Here is a 17,083-nt window from a genome sequence, read left to right as displayed (position 1 = left end):
GTCTTAATGGCACAAACAAAAACAGCCTAATTCATTCTAAGCAATATACTTCATGGTAAAACATAAAATATCTAAAAAATGTCTGGCTATTTGTGTCTATTTGTGTCTAATGTCTTTTTATTCATTTGAACACTAATTTACATTCATCATCATCATCGTCGTCGTCGTTAACTGCTTAGTCCAGATAGGGTCGCGGTAGCAGTTGGGAGAGCAGAGAATCCCAGATGACACTGTCCCCTGCAACTTCCTCCAGCTCATTCCCAGGGACCCCAAGCTGCTCCCAGGCCAACTTGGAGATGTAATCCCTCCAGCGGGTCCTAGGACGAACCTGGGGTCTTATCCTTTACATTGTGAAACCAAAATATTTTGAGGTCTGGTTAGTAGCATGTTGTGAATCCAATGACTAATGTTAAACAGTTTCTTTTCACTTGATATCACAACCATCACAGTAAGCAATGCTTTGACTAATGGGTCCTAAGAGGTTGCATGCACAGGGCCCATGAGATTTTGTCCATTGGTAAATGATTGGCCTCTCAATGTCGGTCCTGTGTAGGCAGGCCTAACTCAGCTCTAACTAAGAGAGGGCTTTGTGTGGGTTCTTCCAGGTTTACAGCTCTGTGGGCCAAACAACGGAGTAATGGTGTGGTCTCAATGTGGGCTAGCCCACACTGGGCCTCTGTGGGTTTTGTGTAGGTTTGTCCAGGCTCCCATTTGGTAGGATAGTTACCATAGTAAGGTAGAATCATAGTTCAGCAGTGCCAGTACAGTGCAATTTCTGAAGATCGTGGATGATAGATCATCTCCCACAGGGGAATACTACAGATTTTTCAACATTTCTGCATAATTAAAGGGGTAAGACGTAAACAGAGTCATTCAGAGTGGTTTGGTATGAAATGCTCCATTCTAGGGAAATTTACTGAGTCAGAGTTGTTCACAGTGGAACCACTGTGTTCACAGTGGAACCAGATGTCCACCTCCAAAAGTTCCCTTACATAATGTTATTACACAAAATGGTTATGAATACACTGCCTGAGGCATTATTTATGAGAAGGTTTTGAGAAGGCTTTGACCTAAAACAAAATGTTATAAGTCTATTCCTGGTGGAGGAGTACATGCAGTGTGTTCTAAAGTTAAAAGCCTCAAAAGAAAATTTACTACTATTTTCTGAACTTCAGCGTTCTATATAAAACACAATCTATATAATAAAAGACATGTAGATTCAATTATGTTTTTGGATAGGAAATAAAATGTCTATACCAGGGGCCCCTGGTTCCTATCACCACCCTTCCATCCATCCATCCATCCATCCATCCATCCATCCATCCATCCATCCATCCATCCATCCATCATCTTCCGCTTCTCCGGGGTTCGGGTCGGGGGGCAGCATCCTAAGCAATGAGGCCCAGACCTCCCTTTCCCCAGCCACTTCCACTAGCTCCCTGGGGGGGATTCCAAGGCGTTCCCAGGCCAGCTGGGTGATATAGTCACGCCAGCGTGTCCTGGGTCTTCCCCGGGGTCTCCTCCCGGGTGGACTTGCCTGTGATACCTCCCAAGGGAGGCGTCCAGGAGGCATCCTAACCAGATGCCTGAACCACCTCAGCTGGCTCCTCTTGACGTGAAGAAGCAGCGGCTCTACTCCAAGTCCCTCCCGGATGACCGAACTTCTCACCCTATCTCTAAGGGAGAGTCCAGACACCCTGCGGAGGAAACTCATTTCGGCCGCTTGTATTCGCAATCTCATTCTTTCGGTCATTACCCAAAGCTCATGACCATAGGTGAGGGTGGGAAAATAGATCGACCGGTAAATTGAGAGCCTCGCCTTATGGCTCAGCTCTTTCTTTACCACAACAGACCGGTAAAGAGCTCGCATCACTGCTGACCCAGCACCAATCCGCCTGTCAATCTCCCGCTCCCTTGTACCATCACTCGTGAACAAGACCCCGAGATACTTAAACTCCTCCACTTGAGGCAAGAGCTCATCCCCGACCCAGAGAGGGCTCTCCACCCTTTCTCGCCTGAGAACCGTGGCCTCAGATTTGAAGGTACTGATCCTCATCCCGGCCGCTTCACACTTGGCTGGAAACCAATGCAGCGAAAGCTGAAGTTCATGGCCTGATGTCCCCAATAGGACCACATCATCTGCAAACAGCAGCGATGTGACCTTGAGGTCACCAAATCGGATACCCTCCATCCCCTGACTGCGCCTAGTAGTTCTATCCATAAAAATTATGAATAGAATTGGTGACAAAGGTGACCTATCACCACCCGTGTAAAGAAAATTATGGCCGCTACCCTGAGCCCATGTAAGTCAAACCAGTCTAAACAACTTTGTTTGCATGTTAACTATTGAATTATTTTGATATTTTGAGGAACTTTACTCCCCCTAATACAGTGTAATGCAAAGTTTTTATGAGAATGCTTGAGACATCACAGCACACAAACAGGCATATCTATTTATAGATTACCAGATACATATTTCATGTCACTTTTAAACAGTTACACAGATCATATTGTATCATAACAATATATCCATATTTTCCTTTTGGTACATCATACAAGCTCAGCAGATTTTCTTTTTTTATTCTGTAAAAACTTAAATGCTGAATGGACCAACAGAAATTGTCCACAATTGCTTGGAATAAAATTGCTAAAGTAGAGAATGTTTTTACTTTCTCATGTAAAGTTGCCATTTTGGAGATATTTGATTTTCTTGACTTAAACACACCTTCTGGAATAATTCAGCCAGGTATCAGAAATATTTTAAAACAGATGTAGTGATGTTCATTGCTCATTTTGGCTGGGATTTCCTTTTAAGACACCAAACATATCTGGGGCGTTGGATTAAATTTCCTATAAACAATTCATAGTATTGGACTGTGTTGTTAAGAAGTCCATGTCTCCATGTAGGTAAGCGAGCTGTAACTCTGACTGTGCTCTGATAGAGCTCATCTCATCACCATTACTGCAGATACGGACCTGCAGATGGATAGAAACCAAACAAAACAGACCAGAATTACCACAAAAAAAACAAATGAAAAGCTCTTCACTAATAAACTCATAAACAGATAAAGCTAAACAATCTTATTCACCATACACCAGCTTCTTGTTTGAATTTTCCGTTCCACCTTAAATGGTACTGCAGTTACACTGAATTGTTTTAAACATAGAATGAATTATGGAACTTGGCACATATGAAACAACTTCAGTTTACCTCAATAAATGCATTTAATTACCTCAATAAATGCATTAAATTACCACAATAAATGCATTAATTTACCTCAATAAATGCATTAAATTACCACAATAAATGCATTTAATTACCTCAATAAATGCATTAAATTACCTCAATAAATGCATTTAATTACCTCAATGAATGCATTAAATTACCTCAATAAATGCATTTAATTACCTCAATAAATGCATTAAATTACCACAATAAATGCATTAATTTACCTCAATTAATGCATTAAATTACCTCAATAAATGCATTTAATTACCTCAATAAATGCATTCAATTACCTCAATAGATGCATTAATTTACTTCAATGAATGCATTAAAATTCCACAGTAAAAGCATTAAGTTACCTCAATATATGCTCCTTAATCAACAAACCCCTCAAACTTTCTCTTGGACGTGTTTAATGAGCAGCTAATAAGCAGCACAGCAGAGCAGCAGTTGAACGTGTCTCACTGGCTGATCTAATGGTGTGTCCCAAATCACACACTTTTGTACTTTACCTACTTCAGTAATGAGTGCACTTCTAATGGCAGATATTTCTACACATTATTTAGTGAGCTAGCATGCAGTTTGGGACGGGGTGCTAGTAACACAGTGAGAAATCTCAGCCATATAGATTTTAGCTTTCTTTTGTTATAAATAAAGCAACAAATCAAATAAAATCAAGTCAATACACTCAAATATATATATATATATATATATATATATATATATATATATATATATATATATATATATATCAGTTAATACATTTTATCAATGAGATAAAAAAACAACAAAAAAAATAAAACATGTTTTATTGCCTTTGCTGGTTGTGTTTTTATCGCATTACAAACAGCCACAGTAATGGTGAGTGAACTTGATGTTGCAACCAAAATGATGGCAGTGCAAGTGTAACATTTTAAGAATACTACCAATATTTGCCTGTAGATTTTTTGGGGAAAAATATGCCTGCTGGTTTAATGATTTTATAGCAACTCCAGAATCACCCTTTGCAACTCACTAAAGCCAATGCTGCCAATATCATGAGTGGCTCGGCCTCCCCACCACCTTCACACATTAGCCAAAGTATGATGAGATGTTAACTGCTCAGTTGGCTCCAATGCGGAGGCACCAATTTTCAACCTGAGTCAATACTTCACATATTTGTATCCCACATGTTGCGCACTTACCAACTCGTTCAGAAAATTGTTAAGTGCATGCCGTTTAGTGTAGTAGGCTACACTTGAAATGCACCTTCAGGTCTGTTTTATTTTATACTTTTCCGAACAGCTTCTTTTGGCGCGCTGCGGCTAGCGCTGAGCCACTGTGAGTAATCAGCAGACGGTAGGAGCTTTTCGCCCACAGCTCATGACATTCGCCCACAGCCTTCGGGGATGCTCTTTACAGACCAACTCAACATTCGGCAGCACCCAGGTTTCAGACGGGCCCATTTAGCCTTAGTCACGGAGTCTGAATTTATCCCCTAAAAGGGCGAAGGGGAAGAATGAGGGCATCTGCGGTGCAAGATAGAACATGGAGTAATAAAGTGAAACAGACAAAGTGCAGCACTCCTCTTGACTCTCCTACTCCCTCTCCCTCCCTCGCACCCTCTCTCTATCTTTCTCTTTCCATCTCTCTGTCCTTTTTTGTGTGTGGAACACACTCATGTTCCCACGCAGGATGCTGACAGTTGCCTGAGGCATTGGGGGAAAAACTGAAAACAGAAAAAAAAACGAGAAGGAGACGAGAAAGGAGACAGGAGAGGGTAAGGAACCCGAGCACTATTTACAGGCATGGTCTTCCCCTCTGTGTGTGTGTGTGTGTGTGTGTGTGTGTGTGTGTGGACACTGAGTGGGGTCTAGCTTTCCCTGACTGTAATTTAAAAGCAGCTGCTTGGCCCCCCACCCTGAGAGATAGAGGAGCAAATAAGGTCTCATATCAGCGGATCTCTGCTGCCCCCTGCTGGACCCCACACACACACACACACACACACACACACACACACACACACACACACACACACACACGCACACACACACACACACACAAAGGCCTTGGGCACTTCTAACCTGCTTCTGACCCACAAGTTGCATGCCTCTAAAGTGAAATGTGAATACGCTGCCCGAGATATTGTTTACATGACATTAACCGTTCTGAGAAGGTTTTGACCTAAAACAATATTTCATGAATCCTCTTGTGGTGGAGGGGTATGCGCAGCATGTTCTAGGGAATAAAGCCCCCTAAGAAAACCTAAAGGTGGGCGATATGGCCTAATATAATATCACATTCCTTAAGGAAGTTTTACAATACATGATGTGTCATCATAGTACTTTTTTCTGACAGCTGATAAGTTAGAACAAAGTAGAGCCGCATATATTAAACATTTCACACGCTGTGCTATGCCGAATCTAATTAAACAGGACTAATTAGGACCTTTTAATCCAACATGCAGCTGGAAATGGATTTTTGAGTACTGATGATTCTGACACTCAGAAAACCAAGTAAATGAATGAACAAATGAACAAAGTGCTATTCAGAATGAGTCAAACTCAGTCAAACTGAGCACTAAGATGTAAGACATGATGCAATGTGGGACCATGTTTTAGGGAGTTCTGAAGTTATTCTGCAGTTATTGTTCAGTGTTCATATGTGAACCTCGTAACTGAGCAGATCCGAGTCTATTTATAGACTATTCATAACAACAACACTAGTCTAGTATACCATATATATTTTTCTTGGCCAGTAAAACAGTATTTATCAGAATCATGATAAAATGCATCACCACATGGTTTTCTGAGTATCAGTATCATTGGTACTTCAAAATCACATTTCAGCTGTATGTTGGATTAAAACTCTTACGATTACCTACAAGGTGTTAACAGAGCAGGCTCCTTCCTACCTGCACTCGCTCCTAAAGGCTTACAGCACCGCCCGGCAGCTGCGATCCTCCAATGAACGTCGCTTAGCTTTGCCAAACAGTCACACAAAGCAATCAAGACTGTTCTCATACTTGATTCCCCAATGGTGGAACAAGCTACCTTCCGCTGTCAGAGCAGGGGCGTCCCTCGCTATTTTTAAGACACTCCTGAAGACAGAGCTCTTCAGGGAGCACTTACTCTGATCGCCTCTTGCAATCTAACCACTACCAACCTCATCTCCTTCTTGCCCTCCTTCCCTTCTCTACCCCGCGCTATTACCCTTTGGCCTCCTTTAAGGCCTGACTATGTTTGTTCTATGTACCTCATTATTTGTAAGTCGCTTTGGATAAAAGCGTCTGCTAAATGTAATGTAATGTAATGTAATGGATTAAAAAGGGAGCCTAATTAGTTAGGCTGTTTAGCTGTTAATTAGTCCTGATTAGTTAGATGTAGTGCAGCACGGTGTGTGAAATGTTCATACATTGCGTTAAATACATGTGGCTATACTTTATTCTATTCATAAGTCTGGAGAGGCCATGAGCTGTTGCTATAATTTTCTGGATTGTTATCTTGAGATAAAGAGTTAATCATCTTGTTATCTCAAGATAACAAGCTGTTACCTTAAGATCTCATGATAATGAACTTTTTCCCTCCAGATAACAACTTTGTATCTTGAGATAACAGGTTAATTATCTTTGTTATCTTGAGATCACAAGATAATTAACTCATTATCTCAAGATAACAACTTTGGTTTTCTCGACATAACAAGATCGCTAACTCATTAGTTCAAGAAAACCTCTTGTTATCTCAACACAAGAAGATAACTAACTCATTATTTCAAGATATTAACTGTATTGTGAGATTACAAGATGATTAGCCTTTTGTCTCAAGATAACAAATTTCATATCTTGAGATCACAAGATAATTAACTTGTTATCTCAAGATAACAATGTTTGTTATCTCAACCTAACAAGGGAACTAAGTCATTACTTTAAGATGACAATTTTGTTATCTTGAGATCACAATATAATTAGCTTGTTATCTCAAGATAACAACTTTGGTTTTCTCGACATAAGATCACTAACTCATTAGTTCAAGAAAACCTCTTGTTATCTCAACACAAGAAGATAACTAACTCATTATTTCAAGAAATTAACTGTATCGTGAGATTACAAGATGATTAGCCTTTTGTCTCAAGATAACAAATTTCGTATCTTGAGATCACAAGATAATTAACTTGTTATCTCAAGATAACAACGTTTGATATCTCAACCTAACAAGGGAACTAAGTCATTACTTTAAGATAACAATTTTGTTATCTTGAGATCACAATATAATTAACTTGTTATCTCAAGATTACAATCCAGAAAATTATAACTACCTCGTGGCCTCTCTGGACTTCCGTAGTTCTAATTTATCAGGAGTCAGAAAAAATTAAGATGGTGACACATAGTGTGTTACAAACCTTCCTGAAGTGCTGCGATATTACTGTTTGTCATATCCCACCGCTTTTCTTTCTTTCTTTCTTTCTTTCTTTCTTTCTTTCTTTATTTCTTTCTTTCTTTCTTTCTTTCTTTCTTTCTTTCTTTCTTTCGCCTTAGAACACAATGCACGTACCCCTCCACTATAAAAGGATTCATATTTTTTAGGTCAAAACTTTCTGAGAACTGTCAATGTGATGGAAATAATGTAAACATGCAAGCACCTAAACACCGTAAACAAGGCAGCGTATTCATAACCATTTAACATAAAAATGTTCAGTAAGGGAGATTTTAGAGGCATCAGAAATGCCAAGGCCTGGCCGTGTGGCCCAGCAGGGCAGCAGAGATCTGCTGATGCGACACTTTATTTAAATGGTTAAGATGCAGAGGTGGACGAAGTACACAAGTCATGTACTTGAGTTAAAGAAGAGATACTCAAGGTAAAATATTACTCCAGTAAACGAAGAAGTCCTTACTCTAGACCTCCACTTGAGTAAAAGTATAAAAGTATTTGCCTTCAAATGTACTTAAGTAAAAGTGCTAAAAGATTAATTATGGCTCTGATGTCCTGGTATCATTTTTATTACAAGACTCTTACTTTATCAACTCAATTTAGGTGAAAATACTCCAGTGTCTCTCTTGTTAAACCAGTCTTTTAATAGAAGGTCGTTAATTAGTGACGCTGACGTCTATTAAAATGATCAACAAACAAGCAAAGTTTCAGTTTAAGATTACTTTGTAAATTAGTTAATAAAAACTTGCTTTAAACTCAGGTTCACAAAGAAGTTTTCCTTTACTGTATTGATCTGTAGGTCTCTGTTCATAAACATAAACTAACCGAAACTAATTGACTATAAAATGTAAGTGTTTGTATGAACTCAGAAAATAGAAACGTGCCAGTCACGACTGCATATGTGTACATATTTCTATATTGCGTTAGGTTAGTTCCGTCATTTAGGTCGACGTATGTGCTCCCAAATTTTTAAATCTGCTGCACTGATGTTGAACTGTGTGCTTGCACTGGGTTGGTATGACCAACAGGTCAAAACAAGCTCAGAACAAAGTGACCGCTGTGCCTTGATTGGTGTTCTTGCTTTGTGCTTCTTTTGTTTTGACATGTTATGTTTTTATACACACAAAAACCAAAAGGAACGACAGATTTCTCAAAATATAGTGGAGTAAAAAGAAGATATTTGACTTTGAAATGTAGTGGAGTGAAAGTAAAAAGTGGCCCAAAATGGAAAAACCTAAGTAAAGTACAGATGCATGAAAAAAAAAACTACTTAAGTACAGTAACGAATTACATTTACTTAGTTCCTGTCCACCACAGGCAGAGTCGTTCAGAGTGGTTTGGTGTTGAATTGTGCAGAACTTTTCAGAAAAAAAGGAATTCCCTTTTAAAGCCCACCACTGACCAGCAGCAGGAACGGAAATGAACCATTCAGCGCCCCCTGCCGGCCACGAAGATATTCTCAATTTATGTTTTTACGACACACTCCGTTGCTTAACGGTAGCGCTAGTCCCCACGTGTGCTTCTAAGGAGAGCAGCGCTGGGTTCAGTGCAGCTTTGTTTACTCCTCTCACTCGAATATTCACATTATTTCTCAGATTTTTAGCGTCCCAGAGCTTCGTTTGGGTTGTCTCCGGCTTCAAGTGAGTATCACACCGTTTTATAAGCGGAACACGGTCTTGTTTTTATACTTCCAATGTTTTCCTGCTTCTTGTTCGGATTCTAACGATACGCTGACGAAAAGGGTTGTTCTGGGAACAGGGTAGGTTGTTGCCCTAAACAGCCCATCATCTGTTTACTGGAGATTCTGATTATTTTATTTGCAGTATTGTTGGGGTTTAGGCTGAGTTTGTGAGTCTGTACGTCGGATTATGTATCATCATAATCCGAAACCCCGTAAATTCTGCACCCCTCAGGGGCTCGTAGCTCAGCCTCGTTAGAAGCGGAAGCACATTTGCAGGCAAATATTATTGATTGCTGTCCATAACTACTAACTACTGGAGATGAAATAAGTTTAACTTGGTGATTTTTCCCCCTAGTGGACTCTGTAACCGAATTGTTCATTACTGTAAATGGCTCACAGTTAACGTTAGTTATATCGACCGATATATCGACACTGTCTCTTCGAGCTCAGTGAGAAGGCGTTGTAAGTGATTTCCCACACATTTTAATATAAATAATCCTGCGTGTATTAGCCACCTAACCGTGCTAGTTAAGAATAGGAATGGGGATTTAAATTTTCAGTCAGGCGGGCTCGACAGCTGCCGAAAAGGTCCTTGGGGTGCAAATTATGGCAGGGGACACAGTTCAATGTAACACCAAACCGGCACGGCTAACCGCGCTGGATAGTTTCCACAGGTTCTCGCATATTTCCACGTTGTTTTAATTAGATAAACCTTTGTAAACCACATGTTTAGTGTGATTTAGTGCAGTAAAGCTTTCAGTAAGAAACGGAGTAATTCAGAGTGGTCTGGTGTGAAGTGGTGATAGGAACCAGGGGTCGCCATGACACAAATATAGACGTTTTAGTTACTTTTCAAAACCACCAGTGAACCTACACGTGTTTTGTGAGATTTATATGGAAATGAGGATAGTGAAAAAGTAGAAAATCTCAAATAATAAGTTTTCTTTGGGGGCTGTTTTGTCTCACAAAGAATATTATATATCATTCCACCATGAATCGATTTTAAGGCCAAAATCTTCTCAAAGCTGTTATAAAACAGTGTCTGTGACATCAGGCACTGCATTCATAACCAATCCATGTAATAACTTGCTGTGCGTGAGAGTTTAGATGGACATCTGGTCCCTATCACGACCATTGTGAAGAATTCTCACTCTATAGTTTAAAACCACTCTGAATTGCTGAGGTTTTGAAAAAATCTGTTTCCTGATCAGTAATTTTCCTTTAAGAGTAGCAAGATTTACTGAAACAGACCAATCAAAACAAGCTGTGTTAGTTTTGTAAGAACTTTTATGATAGAGGCGCATTAACTTTATAAATGCAATATTAAGTATATGCTTTGCTTTTTTCACTCTGACAGGTTTGAGCTCTTGAATATGTCTTTCCGTGGAGGCGGTGGCCGAGGAGGTCGTGGTGGAGGTGGAGGAGGTCGTGGTGGAGGTGGAGGAGGTTGGAGAGGAGGTGGAGGTGGTGGTGGAGGAGGTTGGAGAGGAGGCGGAGGAGGTGGTGGTAGAGGAGGTGGACGAGGAGGAGGCAGAGGTGGCTTCAACAACAGATACCAGGATTTTGGCCCTCCAGAGCACGTCGTCGGTAAGAGTGTTGATGGGCGCTCTGTACAAAGTTGATATTTGAGAGTTTTTACTTTGGTTTTCTTTTTTAAATGTTAACGTTTTGTGCGTAATTGTGCCAACTGTCTTACAGAAAGAAGAGTCAGTACTGATACACTCAGTATTGACTGCTTCAAACAGCTGAAAAACATTGCTAAGCTAGTTTGTGTTTAATTTGAGACCACATTCTGTATAGGGTTTAAATCAGAACTCTGACCTGCCAAAACCATCATGCTTAAATTATTTATGCACTATATTTATATATACTGTAAAAGACTCAGTTTCCTCATACATCTGTGTTACCTTATAATACAGTATGAAATAACAGCATCTGCTTGTGGCTGATGTGTATGTTAATTTGTCACTCAGCGGTGGGCGAGTTCGTGCACCCCTGCGAGGACGACATTGTTTGTAAATGTGTGACGGAGGAAAACAAAGTGCCGTATTTCAATGCTCCCGTGTACTTGGAGAACAAGGAACAGATTGGGAAAGTGGACGAGATCTTCGGCCAGCTTCGAGACTTTGTATCCTTCATTATTCGTTTGAGCCTTGATTTTAGAAACAGTGGGCACTCGAGTGACATAGTGGTGCTTTATCCAGTAGAACATCCTTGCAACCCTAACAAATGATTGTGATGATAATCCTGTGTGTCTGCTACATTTTAAACCATTGTCATATCATCCACAACATTACTGAGCGTGTTGATGTGATTTCAGTGTAATCCTTAATTATTGCTGCAGTACTTTTCAGTCAAACTCTCTGAAAACATGAAGGCATCATCGTTCAAGAAATTACAGAAGGTGGGCACTTTAATAAGCATTTGAGTTTTTTTATTTTTAAATACATGCAGTGATTCATCTTGTATGCAGGATTTGTGCATTTTTTTGTAGATATTTCATCCAACTGTACAATTGAACCTACACTCTTAAAAAAAACTGGCACTTGAAGTGACACAAATTTTGTAAGAAATTGTTCTATATAGAACAATGAACATGAAAAGGGTTCTTTTGAGTGTTTTCAAAAAGGCAGTATATAGAACCATCTACAGCACAGTCTTCATCTATCTGAAGAACTCTTTCATAATGCAAAGAACTCTCGAATCACGCAAAAAGAGTGTTCATGGTTCTATATAGAACTATTTTCTTTACCCTTGAAGAATCATCTGTTGTAATGTGTAATTAGCTGTGTGCTTAATGAGGCAGCTGGCTAAAATCTGCAGAACTGTGGCCTGTAAGGAATGCGTTCTGACGCACCTGGTTTGGAAAGCGATGCAAAATGATTATTAAATTGCTCTTTCTTTCATCTTTGCTGTGTGCCTCAGTTCTACATTGACCCCATGAAGCTATTACCACTCCAGAGGTTCCTCCCCAGACCCCCAGGTGAGAAGGGGCCCCCACGTGGAGGTAGGGGAGGCGGCAGAGGTGGAGGACGAGGAGGTAAGAGCCCGGACTGTTGGACCATCTGGATTGTGACTTTTTAAGACATTATAGAAACTCCATATCAGAAGTGTGAATGCAGGTTGTCCAAACACGTTGGGCTTATTTGGTGCTCAATGTGTATTTCCACACTTGCTAGAACAAAGATGGACCAAGTGCTGAGTTTTGCCTTTCAGAAACCTCAGTTCCACTGGTTCACCAACATCATACAGGGTAGCTCTGTTTTTGATATTTCTTGCATAGAATGGATGTGTTTCTTGTTTATGATGAGTTCCACTAATAATAGGCCTTTACAGCAGCTGAGCTTCTGTCTAGATTTTTTTTGACAAATGTTTTAATGCTTCAGAGTTTGTTGGTGCAGCCTGTAGGCAACAAATTTTTCTTTTTTTTTTTTTTTTTTACAAAGCAGATTTTTTTTCTGTTCAACTTCATGGAAAGGTAGTTTATTGGTGCCTGAAATGTTGTGAAAACCTACATTAGAAACTTTAACGTATTTATGCAAGGGTTTAGTGTCCGTGTGATTTTTCACTCTCTTGCCTCTTGCCTCTTATAGCAAACTGGAGATGTAGAGCTGCATTAAGGTGGAGTCAAGAGGGTTTTTAAAAAGGAATGCTGCCCCTTTTTAGCTCAGTGAGACAGAAAAGACATTCACAGAATAATAATACATTACAAAATTCCTCTCTCAGTAGGGGATCCAGAGAAGCCAAAGTTACAGAAGTAGTGACAAAAATTAAATGTATTCCAAACTGTTTTTTAGTTGCAGACGTTATTTTTTAATTTAATTTTTATTTATTTATGTATTTATTTTTTACAAGAAAACATGCAGGTCATGTGTAACATTTAATCACAAAGTCAAATTTGTGGAAACAAGGTGGATAGCAAACAATTTTTTTTAAACAATTTTTTTTATTTTGCTGATTGCAGTTAGTGGTGAAAATTGGCGGCGCTTACGTACTGTTAGAATATTTTGTGACAAAATGACAAACAAATGGTCTAAGCCTGTAATTTTTAATTAATTTGGACTGGAAGTTGAGTTATACATGTCATTGCTGCCTAAACAGCATCTTTCTTTTTTTAATTTTTTTCAATTTTTTAATTTGTACTGGATTTATTTTACAGTGGTTACTTTAAAACATTTATGTGTCAGCATTGACAGATACATAAATGAAAAATGTTGCCATCAGCCCACAGCTCCCATTTCAGTGCATCCTGTTTAATGTCTGTATAATTATCTAAAAAATACATAAATCTGTATGAAAGAAAGACACTAATAAGCCAAATGCCTGCAGGTGGTTTCCGTGGAGGAAGAGGTGGTGGAGGTCGCGGAGGTGGATTCGGAGGTGGATTTGGAGGTGGTAGAGGAGGCGGGTTCAGAGGAGGAAGAGGAGGTGGCGGTGGTCGTGGATTCAGAGGTGAGAGACACATTTCAGTTAACACGGTGAACGGTTGGAATGGATTCGTGTTGGACTTTATAGTGGAGCTGCTGTGAGGAGGAGAAAAGTCTGACTGGCTCCCCATGAGCAGCACACTTTCCGATTTTCCCATCTCTAACACGCTCATTCAGCTCATGAAAGATGTAATTATTACCTGACGAGCTCAATTAAGTGTGTTAGAGCTGTTAAACGCAGACGTTAATCTTTCTGAGATGTGAGTAATGTTTCTGTAATTCCTGAATTGGATAGACGATGTTCTTTAATGCATTCTTAAAGAGGGCAAAGGTTTAGAGAGGGTCTTGTGCTGCTGAAGTTTCATAAATACACAAAGTAAAATATTTAACAGTTTATTATGTACATTACAAACATTTTATACATCAACCTGTTCAGCCTACAGCATTTTAACTCTGCTCATTCACATTTAAGTCATAAGGAGTGTTTCAGCCTGTTTACAACACAGGCCGGCCAATTAGAACAGAGCTCATTTATATATAGTTGTGTGCATGTTGAACATCCTGGTTCAAATGTCATGTTTTGTTGATTAGGTAAAAATAAGTGAACACATCTGAAACAATCTATATAAATTGTACCCTTTGAAAAACCTATGGCACATTTTATGCATCATACTTTTTTTTTTTTTTTTTTTCTTTCCTTCAATATGTTAAACTCCTCATATAAATGCCCTAGAATTTACAGAAACACATTTGTTCCCTGTAGAGGATGTGGTAAATTCTTTTACATAAAAAAAAAGCAACACCTTTTGTGAATTGTCATATAAAAATGAATTATGACTGTTGATTTGTACATTCACACAAATGTTATTAATGAACACATGAACACATTACAAAAATGTGAAGAATGTGGCAGTTTAAATATGAAAAGCTCATGTTTTCCTCTTTTTTCTTTTTTACAGGTGGAAGATGATGTTGAAGGGAACAGTTTCTTATCTTCCTCAGTCGAGGCTTCTATGGAAGAAGCCACAGAAAGAGACGCAGCCAATGGAGGCTCGTTCAGTTTTCAGGCTGTAAAAAACTGGTGCCTCTTTTCTTACAGCTGAACTTTTACATTTTTTATATCTATTAAGTATTTTTTGGGGAGGATGTTATTATTTCATGCTAAATGTGCAGTAAGTGCTACATGTTCATGTTTGGCATGGTTTAGGTGCAGAAAACTCTACTGTAACTGAAAATCTGAGTGTCCATTGATGAATAGTTTGTTAATGAGGTGAAGAGAGTGATATAAACTGGGCCACAACTGTTATTCTGAATCACTCTGACATATTACAGACTTTACCATATGGATTGTACAACAGCAGTGCTGCCATGCTAATGCTAAATAAAATCTGTAGTGTTTGTGCAGATTATGTTGGATATTATTTTTTTATTTTTTTTATTTTTTTGTTAAGATTGTCTGAGAACTAGGACCATTATGCACATGTTGTGGCTGAGAGTGAATTTAAGGGGCTGAGAATTCCAGTAACCAGTAATATCTGCCAAAAAAAAATCATTTATAGTTTAGATTTTAAAAAATATACTGCAGTAGCGTTAAAATGATTTATGCACTGATTCATTTCTTAGTTGTCTCATTTCTTAAATTGGAAGAAGCAGTAGCTCAGAGTCTTAAATAATGTAAATATTGTAGCCCAGGGATTGAGCTGCCCAGAAATAAACATTATATTATAAAGCAAATAAAGGTTAATACTAGTACAAATAAGTCCTTTTCATAAACTGTTCATTTGTGTTGTTCTGTCAGCAATAATTGCAAACTTCTTTTTTTTCATGATATGCTAATAGGATCGGTCTTTACATATCGCTGTTGTCGGAAGAAAACCTTGTATCTCCAAAATTGGAATTTTACAGGAGAAAGAAAACATACTAGTTTTAAATGGAACCAGACATCTTTCCAAGTCATTGAGGCTGTTGCTCTTGCTCCATTCATCATGAAATTTACACACAATGTAAAGGGCAACGGGTGGTTTGAAATTGTGTCAAACTGAAAAATGACAAAAATGGAGATACGAGGTTTTTTTCTGACAGCAGCAATATGTAAGTGCTATACTGTAGATTTTAGGTTAAGATTATAGATAAAGATTAATACCATTTTTATTAAAGAAATATCATCAGCTGTTATTTGCAAAACTCACTAATGGATAAACAGCATTTTAAAATTCATATATATATATAAATTTACAAATATATTTTTGTCCCATTCTTGTTGACATGCTAATCATACATTGCTGTTTGTCGCCATCTGGTGGAGAGCAGAGAAACTGTTCTAATGAGCTGTGACTTTTAGGTCTTTATTTTATGTCTAAAGTCAACCTTTTGCGTACTTTAACAGCTCATATATTGGGTCATATTAAGTATAATTCATCATATGACATTTGAATGGTCCACCAACCAAAAACATCCAGTCTACGGTGTTCTGTGACCACTGATGAAGATCTAGAGGATGACCAATGCAAACTGTGCAGCAGCAGATGAGCTATCGTCTCTGATTTTACATCTACAAGGCAGACTGACAAGGTAGTGTCTAATAGGGTGGACAGTGAGTGGACACAGTGTTTAGTAACTCCAGCAGCACTGCTGTGTTTGATCCACTCATACCAGCTCAACACACCACCACCACGGTTCAAATAACGCCCCACATCTTGGACCAGAGGTGTTCAATCCTGGATCTGGAGATCTACAGCCATGGAGAATTCAGAGCCAACACACCTGGTTCTAATATTCAGGAGCCTCTGAAGGCCTTCATTACCTGGATCAGGTGTGCTAGATTAGGGTAGGAGTTAAAGTAGAGGGTGGTAGATCTCCAGGACCAGGACTGGGTACCCCTGATTGAGAAAATTGACCAACTAAAGGTCTACTCTTTTCTACCTTACATCCATGTATATGGCTAATAGAATAATTAGATTACATAAAAATATTTCTTTAAAAAAAAAAAAATCATTTTCCCTAGATGTCTGTATTGACTTTCTTGCTGTACTGCATTTGCTGTTTTTGTTTAATAAATGTTGCATTTTTCATTTCAACTTTAATCCATGTTTGTCTCTTCTTTTATGTCGTGCTCGTTAAATGAGCTGGCTTTAACACAGGCACAGTTTTAATCCATAAAACGAATCACTGCTCTTCAAAGTCTGCTCTTTTAGTGCCACATCAAGCCACATCTGTAGAGAAGCAATATTTACCCATTTGAAGACATGATTGGATTAATCTGAAAACTCTTGTCACATTACTGAAGAGAAATTTGACCTGGATGCAAAGGAGTGTGTTTTTTTTAGGGTAAGGCTGTCAAAGA

General features: G+C 38.8%; 1 protein-coding gene and 1 pseudogene across 1 annotated transcript; both read left to right on the top strand.

Moving 5' to 3' along the window:
* Positions 1–17,083, top strand: part of LOC108424944 — a 409,614-nt pseudogene that overhangs the window by 225,160 nt on the left and 167,371 nt on the right.
* gar1 (GAR1 homolog, ribonucleoprotein) lies at positions 9,135–15,149 on the top strand. The gene is made up of 7 exons (XM_017693293.1): positions 9,135–9,272; positions 10,671–10,900; positions 11,287–11,441; positions 11,658–11,717; positions 12,239–12,353; positions 13,643–13,765; positions 14,700–15,149. Exons 2-7 carry the CDS (start codon positions 10,687–10,689, stop codon positions 14,708–14,710), a joined length of 678 nt encoding a protein of 225 aa, XP_017548782.1. The 5' UTR covers positions 9,135–9,272; positions 10,671–10,686; the 3' UTR covers positions 14,711–15,149.

The sequence above is a fragment of the Pygocentrus nattereri genome, chromosome 8 (assembly GCF_015220715.1).
Source record: "Pygocentrus nattereri isolate fPygNat1 chromosome 8, fPygNat1.pri, whole genome shotgun sequence".
Classification (NCBI taxonomy): Eukaryota; Metazoa; Chordata; class Actinopteri; order Characiformes; family Serrasalmidae; genus Pygocentrus; species Pygocentrus nattereri.
This window is presented reverse-complemented; position numbering and strand designations above follow the sequence as displayed.

What these genes read in the sequence shown, in the direction of transcription:
- gar1 (XM_017693293.1), top strand. Translation starts at nt 10,687, where the DNA reads ATGTCTTTCCGTGGAGGCGGTGGCCGAGGAGGTCGTGGTGGAGGTGGA. An exon ending in CCCTCCAGAGCACGTCGTCG is followed by an intron (nt 10,901 to 11,286) that starts GTAAGAGTGTTG and finishes TTTGTCACTCAG; the next exon opens with CGGTGGGCGAGTTCGTGCAC. An exon ending in CAGAGGTGGAGGACGAGGAG is followed by an intron (nt 12,354 to 13,642) that starts GTAAGAGCCCGG and finishes AAATGCCTGCAG; the next exon opens with GTGGTTTCCGTGGAGGAAGA.